The sequence below is a fragment of the Nymphaea colorata genome, chromosome 13 (genome assembly GCF_008831285.2).
Source record: "Nymphaea colorata isolate Beijing-Zhang1983 chromosome 13, ASM883128v2, whole genome shotgun sequence".
Classification (NCBI taxonomy): Eukaryota; Viridiplantae; Streptophyta; class Magnoliopsida; order Nymphaeales; family Nymphaeaceae; genus Nymphaea; species Nymphaea colorata.
The window spans coordinates 8,169,436-8,183,726 of NC_045150.1; the positions used below are offsets into that span (position 1 = coordinate 8,169,436).

General features: G+C 39.7%; 1 protein-coding gene across 1 annotated transcript; it reads left to right on the forward strand.

The window, feature by feature from the left end:
* Nucleotides 1-1,246: 1,246 nt before the first annotated feature.
* Nucleotides 1,247-3,669, forward strand: LOC116266934 (cyclic phosphodiesterase). Its single transcript, XM_031648444.2, has 4 exons — nt 1,247-1,396; nt 1,494-1,780; nt 2,518-2,572; nt 3,235-3,669. The coding sequence occupies exons 1-4, from the start codon at nt 1,300-1,302 to the stop codon at nt 3,441-3,443; spliced, it is 648 nt and encodes a 215-aa protein (XP_031504304.1). The 5' UTR covers nt 1,247-1,299; the 3' UTR covers nt 3,444-3,669.
* Nucleotides 3,670-14,291: the final 10,622 nt, after the last annotated feature.

A 14,291-nucleotide genomic window follows, 5' to 3' on the forward strand; every position in this document is an offset into this window, starting at 1 on the left:
AGCCAAACAACCCCTAAGGAGTTCCCTGGTTTCGTTGTTGAATATGAGATGTTGGTTGAGAAAATAGCTAGGGCTGATCCATCAGACATAGTTGCAGGTTATTATTAACTCGAATACCATCTAATTAAGAACTAAAGAGCGACCAAGAAAAACATGAATTAAAGAGCAACCAATAAAACATGATGTTAAGGGAACCTTTTTTTTTTCTTGCTCCATCATGAAACTCATCGAATGAAGCTATAATTTTACATTTTCAATTGACGACACAAAAATACATGATAAACAATAGAAGGGCAACACAAGATAATCACACCATTACTCCATGTTCTATTAGCTAAACGACCTCTTCGGGATTATATATCACAAGATTTTGAGCAAGCTCATTTATTGATCTAAATTTCTAGACTATGCTTTGCATTTTTGTTCATACATTAAGTCAGTTTACAAAGTTAAAAATCATTCTAGCTTATCACATTAGAAGTAATGTTCAAATTATCGATACGCTTGAAAAAGACGCCAGATTTTGGTATGATTCTCCATTTAAATAGCTTGTTTTATGCAAATGGGTATTATGATTATAGTTGAACATCATGTCCTACGACTAGATAGAACTACCAATCTTAACTTATATCATGGTTGATGCAAGCTCTACTACATAGAAAACTAAAAAGAAACCAAAAGTTTAAGCTCTTAATTAGCAAAGGCAGACTAGAGATGTGTAGCACTGAAATGTTGTGAATTATCACAAACTATGTCCTTATTGATAGATTTTGAAATTTGTCATCATTGTGATAATTATTAATGCATATGCATATAGTTTCCAATACAAGTTTTTGTCAGGACTGAACAGATTGAAATTATTTATCATGTTTTACATGACAACGTTCAAAGAATAGATATCCAGATTCAATCCATTTCTTCTTCAAATCAATTTCAAAGCAATTCCATGGGCCAAGAATCATTTCAAGCACTTCAGAGAAGTTGAGGATGATTGATTATTGGTCCCAACTTATTAGAGACTACCAAAATGCATTTGTATATGCCAAGATCATCTGATCGTGGACATTGATTGGGGTTGACTTAGATTTCCATTACCATTAAAACAACTTACTAATTTCATTTGGCATGTTATGTAATAGTTTTTCAACCGAGGGTGGGCGAAGCCGCCTGGGGTTACGAACTACGAGGGTAGGACAAAGGTTTATGAGTTGTCAGCCATATTCTACAAGAATTTAAGATCAAATAATTACATTTGCGGGAGTATTTTAGTCTCCAACGCTAATGTAGTACTCCGGCTCCATGTGGCTGACGCAAGGAGATTCGACGTCAGTCCTCAGAGTTTTGGGGGTTTTTCCATTTTCTATTAGTTTTCTGCAGACTCTTTCTATCGCGCTCGGTAAATCTCTCCTTTCGAGCTTTCTTCCTGTCCCCATTCTCGTTTCTCCACCAAAACTTTTGTGGGTGTTTTCTGTTTCTGTTCATGTCCACGGAAGGAGGAGAAGAGCAGATGGAGGTGTACTCGGTCTGGGCAATCCCTCCAGAAACGGTGAGACCGAGGCTGAAAGCATTGATGGAAAATCTCAGAAACAAGTTCGGGGGACCCGAGTTCGGTCCCCACATCACCATGGTAGGCGCCATCCGCCTGAATCGGAAGGACGCGATCGCCAAGCTCGTCGCTGCTTCCGAGGGGCTCAAACCGATCAAGTGCCGCATAAGTTCCGTCTCCAAAGGAACCTTCTTCTATCAATGCATCTATCTTCTTGTTCATCCGGACGATGAGGTGAACTTTCTCTTTCTTATCAGGCTCTGCTTCCGTTTTTCGGGATTATCCTGTACAAGATTAATGCAACATGAAGTTTCGTTTTGTGATGGAGGCCATCTGACAAATAAACTGATTTTATTTCGAAGCTTGGAGTTTGTGCTTATAATTGATGTACAAACATCCAAATGGCGTTTGAACTTTAATTAGAACTAAAGATGCATGCTATTCAATACTGCGATCATGAAGTCTTCTTGATTGATTTGAGTTTCAGTTGGATGAGTTCATGTGGTGCTCGGCTTAATTCCGCGGCGGTTGAGGCAATATTGATATACAGTTGTTCTCATAGGTGGATAAGATATCAGAAACTTGAAAATAAGGACGGTGATTGCCCAACCTGTGATTTTTTGTCACGTTGCGGCATTTGATTAAGCATGACAATTAGAAGGTGTTCACTTGCTCAAGGAGCACCGAAAGATTATACAGGCTATACCTTTTTTGTTTGTGATTTTGATAAAGGAGTCATAAGAAACTGTGGAAATTCAGAAGCCGAGGTGCTAAAGTAAAAGGTCCCAATTGCCTCTCAAAAAGGATGGCACCCTCAATTATGCATTCTAAAGTTATCTGATTGCTAAGACGTTGTTGCCTTGTCTTACCTCAGACAAGTTAGTATGACTTTGGACATAGAATTGTATGTCCTCTACAAAAGACATATGTACCTGCCAAATTAGTCACAAAATTTTTTTTCTCTTGCTCAGGTGATGGAAGCTAGTCGACATTGCTGTGGACATTTTGGATATGTGAGCTCAAGCCGTGAGTAGTTATTTTAGTTGCTTATATATTCATTTTGTTATTATTCTGAACACCATGTGGTGGGTGGTTAATTTGAAATTTTGCTTTCAACATATTAATGCATGAATGTCGGTCACCATGATCCTTGAAGGCATTAGCAGAGGTGCACATATTGAATATCTAGTGGACGTGTAGTACTGTAACATAACCTATGAGCGCCATCATCTCAACTGGAGCTATTGGTAACACCTCCCCGGTAGACTCTTAGATGTTCTAATACCTAATTATGTGTTTCAGGAGTCTGCAGGTATCAGCATACAAATGAAGTCCCTGTCGGGTTTTGGTGTATATGTAAATGAAACTAAACATATATGAGTTCTTCTGGCAAAAACATTAGAGTTGGAAGGTCATGCCTCATAAACAATAGACCGTGATAGCAATTTTTCAGGGTCCTATTACACAACCTGGGTGCCATAATTTGACATTGTCAAAGTCCATGTATTCTTAAAGCTGGTGCTTGAAACTGCGTAGAATCCTTTTCTGTTTCTGTAAGGAGTCCGAAATCCTTTTTATATGCTTTCAGTAAGAAAAGTGCCTGCGGTAATCAAAGTATTTAAGAAATTCTCTATGTTCACTACTTATGAAACATGAATCTTGTAAGATTATCGATTCATTGATTGCAGCCTACATGCCACATTTGAGTCTTTTGTATGGAGATATCTCGGAGGAGGAAAAAGACAAGGCAATAGAAAAGGCTAAAGCCCTCGACAATGTCATAGATCAGCTGGAGTTTGAGGTGTCCACTCTTGCTCTTTACAGAACTGACACTGAAGACAAAACCCTTGAGTCATGGGAGTTGGTAGCTGACTGCAAACTTCGAGATGGAAACTAATGGATTACTTCGAAGCAGAGGGATAATATCTTCTGTAACTCGGTATTGTGGTTGTGGCTTTCTGGTCACAAAGAGACCTGGTCCATAGTAATGCAAGTCTCGTGCATGGTTATAATAAAAGCTTGTGTCTACATGGGACTACAAGCAGTTGGGAGTTTGTAAAACTTCTTCTGTTCTTTTTGAACTGAACGAATGACTGGATTTTATTTACCGTCATCCTTTTCAACTTCTAGAATAACTTCTTTGTCTTATCCTTCACAGAAAACTTCCAATGCTTAACCATTTCAAGAACCTCAACTTTATTTTTCCACATCATGCAGATTGATTGCCCATTCCTGTATTAGTTTTTGCTTCTTGATAGTGTTCAAAATGTCGTAGATTGAATTGTTCACCTTTGTTGCAAGTCTCTCTCTGTGCCCTTTTTCGATTGGCTCACTGGACATAAGTGTAGTCTTCACTATAGAGCGACTCATTAGGATTTCATCCTGTGAAAATGTTTATTTGTTTCTGCAGCATCCAGCATCTTCTTTATATACCACTGTACAAATATAACTGTCATGCTTCAGGCTACTTCAATTGCTTCCTTCCTGCATGGATTGCAAAGATTGTGGTTGTTACTGGAGAATGAGCTGAGGGATAACGTTAAGGAAGTTCATGGTTGAATTCTGCTGTCAGCAATTGGTTGGCACCAATTTTTTTCTGATGTGCCCCTTTCAGATTTTTTTGGGGTTAAAAACCGACCTAATTTTTGAGAAATTATAAGTAGCCACTTCAATTTATTAAATAATTCATTGGCACACGCTTTATTAATGAAAAATGTTAAAATATACTTAGAATGACGGCTTTAATTTTAATTAAAAAAAAAAAAGAAAATTTCTTAACAGAAGAAATTTCACAAATCGCAAGTTTTAAGCTTATTCTCAGTTTTCGTCTCTCACTCCGTCTCTTCTCTCTTTCTCTTTCCCTCCACGGGTGGATATTTTACTTCGGATGAAAATGTAAGGAAGCTTATAAAATTATTGTGAATTATGAAAAGACTCTCCATTCAGAAGTATTTACTTTTGTTGAGGGTAAATGGTAGGACCTAACTCCGGTATAGGCGACAGCCCAGTCCTAGAGTCGATCCTACACCCAAGATCCTCGTAGAGGGTCCACACGGGTCTAAAGACGCCTAAAGATTGAACCAACACAACTCAAAGAGGAAACTAAGGCTAGACTCAGACCAAACACACTCCTTGTAGCCGGATCTTAGGCTCTAGGCCACCGAAAAACTACAGGAATACTGGACAAATGCGGAAGCGATTCAAAACTATGCAAGGAAAATAGCAAATCTAACTAGTCTAAATGAAGTACCTCCCCAAGGCTTGTTCGGGGTTCATTTGATGAATCTTCTGGAATTCTTTGATGATCTGCTGTAGGTGCTGTTGAGGATGAATTCCAGACGTCAGGTTGTAGCTGAGAAAATCGGGACACCAAGGTGGAAGGTGCTGCAACGCCAAGTAAGACGCCAAGTTGGAGAAGATCGCTGGTAAAGTCTTTGATGTCTTCTCTTCAACTCGGTTGCTGCTGCTGGTTTTGACGGAGCTGATACAAATGCTGCTGCTCCGGGTGTGGCAGTAGGCTCTAGATATAGCTGAGAGAGAGCCTCTTAGCTCAGCCCACTTGGCTGAGTGCCGTGGTAGCACACGGGATCCGGTTGTTTGGTGATAGCAACCTCAATTCGCTTGGGCGAGTGGATGAAATGCCCAAGGGTGCACACCAAATGCTGTAGTCGTGGCTGGGGATGGGTGGATTCAGCTTGGTCTTAGCTGAGGAATTACCTAACTACAGTCAATAGAGGAAAGCTCGGCCGTAGAGCTTGGTAATGATCCTAAGTGTGGCTGGCTTAGGGCCGGTTAGGAGCGATAGGGGCTTGGACGGCTTCGGCTACGGTGTAAGGGAAGATGATCTAAGGGTGTGAGGTCTAGAATGAGGTGGCTTAAGACAAGGGAATGTGGGATGTTGATTAGGAACTGGTGGTTAGGTTCAAGGATGATTGAACGAGTGGCTTGGGTTTAAATGAGAGAGCTAATGAGGAACTAAGGAGGGTTAGGGATCACGTGAGTGAGTTTGACGTGGGATCAAAAGGTGGACTCCTACACTTGAACCTAGGATAATCCTCTAGATCTAAGGCTGAAAATTCAAATGTGGTAAGTGGGATGTGATGTGGCTGGGATCTAGGGATGGTTAATGATTGAATCACCTAAACTAAAGAGCAAATCCCTCCAAATGTGGGCACTAGTGGCGCCGGCTCCTCCAATGTAGTCAAATGTGGCGAGGTGGCGCCTTGTGGAATGATGATTCCAAATGTGGGGATTCTCTTCCAAATCACGTGCAAATCAAGGGTCAGATCTTCTCCTAAGGATCTGGATGAAGGGCTAGGAGAGACTTAGATGGGTAAGGATGAAGCTCGTACCACTTTTTGAAGCTAGAATGTAGGAGTTTCCCCTTAATTCTCGCCTAGAAAATCTCCTCTCCATGCGATATCTCCTTGGAGTACTTTTGGACGGACTTACCCTTGGAAATGATGGTCCCACTTCGTGGCAAGGAAGGGCACTTTGGTCCTTGGGTGATGATGACCAGAATCCCCCAAATGTGGCCGGAATTATGGCAGAGGTCGCCGGAAAACCAGAAGTTCCCGGTGACTTGGTGCTTGCTATCGCCTAGGCCGTTCTTCGCGAAACCAATGTGTATCTTCTTCTTTCTTTGCGTGCAATCACCTTATATGGTCCATTCCCATGTCCAAGATGGTCTCACCGTGATTTCTTGAGGATGGGATTCTGATTTTGCCGGCGAAATTCCAGAGATGGACCGCGGATGAAAACTAGAATCGATCGACTCTTCTTGTGCCGTTTCCTTGAGTGATTTCTCAACTAGGAAAGCCTCAATGCCTAGGATCTTCTAAGACACGTAAAACTTAGTTTAAATCAAGTTTCAACCGTGGAAAAGAAGGGAATCTCGGCTGTGACTCGAGACTTCTCCTCTTCTTGTAAGTCAAACCTTGGATCAAACCAAACCAACGTAGTTGCTTAGCTTTCACCTTAGGAATCCAAGAACTAACCTTGTATGAGGAAACCGTGGGTTTGCTGTCCTTCCTTGGATGAAGACGCAGCCTCCTTGTTCAACTTAGGCCTCTAATATCTCTGATGTAGCAGAGATATTGCACCCAAGACGTGGCTGGGTAGATGCGAAGATGAAGACGATGATAACTCCTAGGGCCGTGGCTCACCCAAGAGAAAGCCCTCACCTTCTTCTTCAACGAGAATTGATGTAAATGAAAGAGAGGGGAGATAGTGAGGAGTTGGGAAGGAGAGGAGAGGAAGACGTGAGGGGGAAGGGGAAGTAGAGGGCCAGCATGCTGGTCTTGGGAGAAGAGATTGGAGGGAACGTGAGAGAGAGAGAGAGAGAGACACGAGAAGAGAGAGAGAGAAGTGAGGAGAGAGAGAGAGCAAAGAAGCAAATGACCTTGATTTCCCAAAATTCCATCCATTTACACATGAATCAAAACCTTATATACATGAGTACATAAATCTGGTTCCCATGCATGGAACCAGCCCAAATCCAAATCCAGAACATGCTAAAGCAAAATGGATCCAAGGCACAACCCGCCTTGGTAAGTTTGAATCCAAAACCGAATTGGCGCAAACTCAAATAAAGCAAATCAAGAAGTGAAAAACGGCTAAGTCCTAGCTAGACGCCCCTTGAGCCTTGTGAGCTCAAGGTGGGGACCTCGTCCGGGTTGCCGCCCAAACTTCAGACTTGACACATCCCTTAACCTCATTGAGCTGAGCTCAATTCAGCCAAGAGACCTCCCTAGACTCGTCCTAGACCGACTCTAGAGACTTGGGTTTCGATACGACTCAAGAATGGACCATGGCCTATACCAGAGAAGTCCTATGGATCTAGTATCCTAACTCGCGGATTCCCCCAATTGCTGGTCTTCACCTAGTTCATTCATGTCCTAGAGCCGTTGCATATCCTCCCGCACCTCCCACTGCATTTGCTCTAGGCTCGAAGTTTAATTCCATTGAGCCGTGATCTCTCACTGTGGCCGTGCCTTTGGCCTTGGTTAGGCCTACTCGGACTAAGGCTCGTATCAGTAAAGATGTTTTATAAATATGTTTGATATTTTTCATTCACAAAGCTTGTATTTGTAAATTATTTTATAAACTTGAGCAGATATATGGAACTTTTCAAACATTAAGTGATTCTTTATACGTAAATAAAAGTTGAACCCACTTGTAAATTTCTCAAGCTTTTAAAAGAAAAAAAAAATTGTACACAAACTTGGTAGCTTCTGTTTCACCTGAGAACGATTTTCACGTTATGCCGTTAACAGGGAAATCCTCATTCCCGCGGTTTAGACCGTCGGACATTTATGTCACATTTTATATGGAAATTTTTGGACTCAACCTTTGGGCCAGAGAAGATGAAGAGTTTATGGTCCTAGTTGTTTTAAGTTTAGGCCTTCCAGGATTTGATTACGAGCTGAACCTGAAAATTTTCATCTTTTTTTGTATCTTTGGATCCATAGTTCATGATCTTCAATTAGCTTATTCTTTTACCAATTTACCAAATACTACTGTTGATATAGTCTTCATTCTTTTGTAGGCCCCAAATTCTAGATAAGGTTCTTTCAAATTCGCATCTTCTTGTCCAATACTGACCTAGAGCGGCTGCAAAACCCTTGATATGCTCTTTATTCCTGGAAAATGTTCAGTTTTGTTGAAGAGAACACCATGTACTTAGTTAATGCATTCAAGTTTTTCCAGGAGATTAATAACTTACTGCCCGAAAAAAAAGGCCAAAAGCATTCCCTCTTGCCCCTTGGGTCTTGGGTTATGTCGGGAACTTAAGTGGAGTACAGTACAATTAGACTGTGGTAGTTTTACCATTTGCCATTTAAGGGAGTAAAATCTACATGAATCAAACAGACGATATGCCTTTTACATGCCGCCTGCCTGATCAACTATGCTACGCCTCTTAAGGCCTAGTTAATGGTTTCCTTCCCAAATCTGATGAGATATCTCATGTAAATATTTGAATATGATTTTGTACATTTTAGAAGGAGTCCAGATCAGACTTAGAATCAGATAAGATTATATCCATAACTATGTCTGATCTAAATCCAGTCTCTTAACATCTACATATGCATCAATATGAAACAAAAAAACATGAACTATTCTGGTTAAGCATCTGATATGGCTGCTGTCATGTACATGAGACAGGCTGGGCATGGTGGGTGAGATGAACAAATTAATAGCTCCATGCTGGCTCACCAATCTTAGAGGCCAATTAATGATGGCAGGACCTAGAATTTACTGCATAAACCTAACAACCGGCATTTCCAGAGAAAGATTGTTCATATTGATACATGAATAATTTGTTCGTCTCTAAGTCGAAATGGGAGTGCTTGACAGCCTTGAATTCTGATTCTAGAATTAAAATTCTAGAAACAAAATTCCACTTCAAACTGGAAATGGAATGAAATTTCATTTCTAGTTTCCTGTCTGATGGTCTGAAATTTTGATTTCGAGAATTGAATTAAAATTCCAGAATTGATGAATTAAACACGCACCCTAAAAAAAAATGAAAATTTTCTAAAAGTCTACAATGATAAATCCACCCCCTAGTGTAGAACCACAATTTTGGATTTTTTGTTCAAGAATGAGACTATAATTCCTGAATAAAAATTATCTTTTTGATAGCGCAATTCCCAGGACTGAGAATTTTAATTCAGGGGAAAAAGGGGTGGGGTTTCGGCCTCTTCGGGGTATCTCCACAACCCTACAAGTACAAGATAGTCAAAAGGTGGTTTCAAACAACTTTTGAGGGCCTTTCACTTTAATAAATTAGAAAGCCATGCTTTTCCGATACTTGGAAATCATGTTCCGGTCTAAAAGCAAGGATCTCAAAGAATAGTTTTAATTAGGATGTGAAAAGATCTTTTGATAAAAAGGTGAAACTTTAATACAACGAAACCACAATTGATCACCTTGGATCTGAGATCAATGTGGATTTGAAGACTTTGTATCCAATGGCAGAGCGCGAGAAACTTCTCGTTAAGGGGCACTTTAAGTTTAATTTCAAACTTTAGAAGGTACTCATATGTAAAAAATTAAAAAGTAATAAAGTTTCTATACATATATAAAATAAATTTAGTGGGCTGGTGTGGGCAATTGCCCACGCCAGCTACAATGTGGCTCGGCCACTGATTGGATCTCAAGTCAAACCACACCTCCAATCGAATCTCAGATCCATGATCTTGGTCTCTTTGGGCATCTTCTCCCCCTCACAATTAAGAACAGATCACGATCCAAGGCAAACAACTCGACCACGTAAATTGTACATGTATGGCCAATATTAGTTAAGACCACTTTAAACGTTGAAACTCAGACCACATAAATAGTCTTTCACAAGGTCGCAACTGCTCCACTATGCAGATTAAATATCAATGGCAGGGCACCCATTATCTCTCAAGCCCCAATATAATATGTGCTGCAACATTTGAATTTTTCTCTCTGTTCACACACACTCTTTGTCTCTCTTTCTTTCTTTGTTGGTTGGGTTCGTGGCAGTGACAGAGCTAGAAATTTTTGGTTAAAAGGCACTCTAAACTTAAATTTTAAACGTTAACGGGCGGGCACTCATATGTAAAAAAGTGAAAATTAATAAAGTTTTATGCAGCAGCTACAACTTAGTTCCGCCGCTAGTTGATGGGTAGGTAGAAGGCCGTGCAAGTTGGTCTCTCTTTTCCTCTTTCTCTCTCTATGTCTCTCCCAACATATATATATATATATATATATAACACGCACACATATACATGTAAAAATGTTTGAGATGGCACATTCCGATGATTTTCTTTGTCACCTCCAACCACAAAAACGGCTGACCAGGTGATGCATAGAGAGGACTCCGGAAAATAGGTGTTCGCAATTTATGATGTGGAGACAAGAAGAGCGTAGTGTGGAATTTCTTGGTCCATTTTGGTTGCTTATAGAACGCAACCTTATAATGGCCCATGCCATCGTCTTTAGGAGCAGAGCTGGGATTTTGTTTCAGGGCAGGCCAAATAGTTCAACCTTAGATCTGGATAGGGCCAAACTGAACCCAAATAAAAAAATACATTGCACAACTAACAATTTTTTATTTTTCTAATTAATTTTTTTTAAAAAGTTAGTTAGGATGGGGTCATGGCCTAGGCGGACCCCCTCCCTCCGCCCCTGATCGTCTTCAACTACACGGCATGACCTTGAAGACGGAAACGAAGCTAATCATATCGCCCAAATTCAAATTAATTAAAGACAAGATGCACCGAATTCCATGTCTAAGCAAGGTGACCATTCCGGTGTCATTCCATCTCTAATTACGGCCATAATCATGCTAACAAACGGTATTAACTTCTACTTAACACGGTGACCATTCGGGTGAAAACTTGCTGTGAGGGGTAGACCCTCAATCTTTATTGACAAAAAATGAAATATTTACATAAAAAAAAAGTTCAACTAGGGATGAGTGCTTGCACGAGAACCAAAAGTTACCGATCCACTTGTTCAGGAACTCGAGCTCAATGTGGGAGTGAGTCGGCTCGTCATAGTTTTCATCTCGAGATCACTGCTCCAGAAGAAGTTGGCAAATTAACAGTATTTCCAACCTTTGGATGAACTTAAGAGGGAGGGCACACACCACACCATTCCATCTCGGGTGTCTCGCATGCTATCATTTGTAGTTTACAAGAGCATCACTTATGAGAATTGACATGCTCTTATTCTCCGAGTCTCCATTTCATATATGAGATTCAATCCTTTAGTCCGTCGGGTTGTGGTTAATAAGTGACAAAGGAAGCTCCTGTAAGACCAAATAGGAAAAATGAAAAAATTATTAATTTTTCCTTTTTTGAGAAATATGAAACTACCTTTGGAAGCAAATAAATCACTATTAAATGAAAAGGAAAACGCCGTTTAAGAAATCGAGACAATAAGGACACTTTGTGAGTGTTACATGAATCTACTCCAAAGATTGAGACAGATTCGTTAAACCGATCACCTTATTCGATTTCCCAGATGTTGCTTAATTTGATTTGGAAACCGAATTAGATCCAAAAATTTAAAAAAAAATAAATAAAGAAAGGTGATTATTATATCCAAATGTTGGCATGTATTAGGTTTAGATATCCACAAAATGGGATATTATCCGATTCAGTACAAGAAAAACCCTATACGATGTCCGTATCCAATTGCTTGAACTCGGATTGGGATTACGTCAGGACACCCACATCCCTAATCACCCGATTGACTCGTTGGACCCAACGAATTAAATGGGTCCAAACTTTTCTCTACCAAATCTTAGTTCTACCTAAACTGACTTGATAGACTTAGCTTTCACTCTTAGCATGCCTTTACTTTTCAATCTAAACGCTAATATTCTCAAAGACTTTTTGTCCCTTCTTTTTTTTTCTCTCTTTTTTTTTCAGGATTCTCTTTTACATTACCAATGATTCAGGCGCAATCACTCCTTTGAATATTTTCGTGGACTTTCTGCTAAATATGTCGGAGAGTGCCTCACTTTCAAGAGAAAGTGGGACTAATTATCAAGATTAAATTAATCGCTCTTTCGGTTAAAAATTGACCCCTTTATGTAAGTAAGTGAGTAACCGTTATTCTCACGTCATATGTGACGTGCAAATTTCAACCTAAGTCTGTATGGATAGATGGCTAAGCTCATCATCGTGAGGTTGGAAAATTTGAATCTCAATGAATCAAATCGGTGTCGCATCTAGGGCTGCACAACGAGCCGAGTCAACTTGGACTCGACTCGCTCGAAAAAACTCGGCTCGTGCTCGACTCATTTAGAAACGAGCCGAGTTCAAGCTTACAATGATACTCAAAACGATAAACGAGTTGAATTCAAGTTTCAGGAACTCGACTCGTTTATAATCGACTCGACTTGACTCACAAACTGGCACTCTATAATATTGCCAAAACTGGTTTCACAAGTTATACGAGTTAACACTTACACAAGTTAATACCAAACGAGTTAAATGGATTAATCGAGTCAAGTTCGAGCTCGATTTTGTATATTCAAGCCGAGTTCGAGCTTGCTATAATGAGCTTGAGTCAAGTTCGAGTCGGCCAAGCTCGGCTCAACTCTGTTCATGTGCAGCCCTAGTCGCATAGGTCCATGCCGGCTGATGCGCTTCGTCTCAACTCGTGATCGGAAGCGATACGGGCATGTATCAAAATCAACAGATTTCGTATGTTTTGATTTTTTTTTTAATTAGCTTAATTTAGCTCCACTCATATTTTAGTTTCCAATACAAACAAAACGTATTATGATGTAAATAAAGCCGTAAATATTTGGTATCGAGCTGGTAGCCTTTGTCCTGCTTTGTTAGAATGCAGTTCACTTCAAGTTTCAACCGTGCTTAATGTAATATGAACTATTTATATCCACATAAAAGGCGTTTGTTAGGACGAACATTGTATTTTTGAAACACATTTTTTTTTTTAAACATGTGTTTGTTTGTCAAGAGTAGCATATTTTTTTAAAAAAACACACACACACTGCGATCATGAATTTCATTTGTATATTTAACAATAAACAATGAGGTAAGCACATTATATTTTCTAAAATAATAACATGGTACCTTTAGGCCACGCTTGAATATGTGGTATTAAAATGTATGACATTAAAATGCCAACATTTAGTAGTTGTGAAACAAAAGTTTCAGGTTCCACATACCAAATCTTGTGTGATGATTTGGAACTTTTGTCTTATTTGTTTAGGTGAGTCTCTAATAATAATGTCTCAATCTCAAAAGTTTTACCTGTTTAGATGGAACCATAATGCTATGCTAGAACAAAAATATCAGGACCGAACAAAAACACCTGGGATTAAAGTTTCATGGTTATTTTATCATAAGACTTTTTTGGATTTTTGAGTCCTAGTTCCACTTCTACGTTAGAATATCACGTATTCAAACACGGCCTTAAAACATTTGTCTTAAAGAATTTGCATTTAGAGAGCAAAATATAGGGTCAAAGAGCATTTATCAAAGGGGCCTCAAGACCGGTTCATTCATATATAGTTATATGGACGTCACAGTGGAACACCGGGAAGACATCGAGGACCTCTACACGCAACAAGTATGCACTAAACAAGGGTTGGGTTATTTTTTACTTTTTTATAAAGTAATGAATTTTTTAGACTTTTAACGTTTTTACAATCTAGTTTTTAAAACTGTTAAAAAAATTCCTCTTTTGTTTTAATAAAAAGTATTTTAGTCTCATGCGCGGCGAGGTGCATGCGCCCTTTGAAAAAGCGTCGCCACTCCTTCCTCCGGCATCAGTCTCCGCCATTTCCGACGTCAAGCGGTGAATTTTCACATGGCATTGGGACGTTAATGGAGTCAAAAAGATTTAAATTGGTTTCCAGGAAAGCGGCCAGATCTTCTTCCGCTTGACCACGTGATCAGGCTTGGCGGCCGATGTCACCACTGACTCATCCTGACCTCACGGAATTCCAAGTTAATTAATTGGCCGACGAAGTCGACGCGGAAATTTTAGTTAGCGAACAAATCAAACACGCTCACCTTTCAAATACGTATAGCTGCTTAGTTTGAGTTACGTGCAGATAATAGGTTCAAACAGGGCGGACGAATTTGTACATTTCTGAACCCTAGGGAGAGTCCAAATTCAATTCCACCTTCCAGATAATGCACAATTATCATTTAAAAAAAACAATGATAAATCTATTTGTCATACTACATAAAAAAAATGTAATAAAATACCAAAAATTAATGAGGGTTGA

Bases quoted from the DNA above. Each gene is read 5' to 3' on its own strand.
- LOC116266934 (XM_031648444.2), top strand. From the start codon at position 1,300: ATGTGGCTGACGCAAGGAGATTCGACGTCAGTCCTCAGAGTTTTGGGG. The intron at 1,781-2,517 runs GTGAACTTTCTC...TCTCTTGCTCAG, and splicing joins TTGTTCATCCGGACGATGAG to GTGATGGAAGCTAGTCGACA. The intron at 2,573-3,234 runs GTGAGTAGTTAT...CATTGATTGCAG, and splicing joins TGGATATGTGAGCTCAAGCC to CCTACATGCCACATTTGAGT.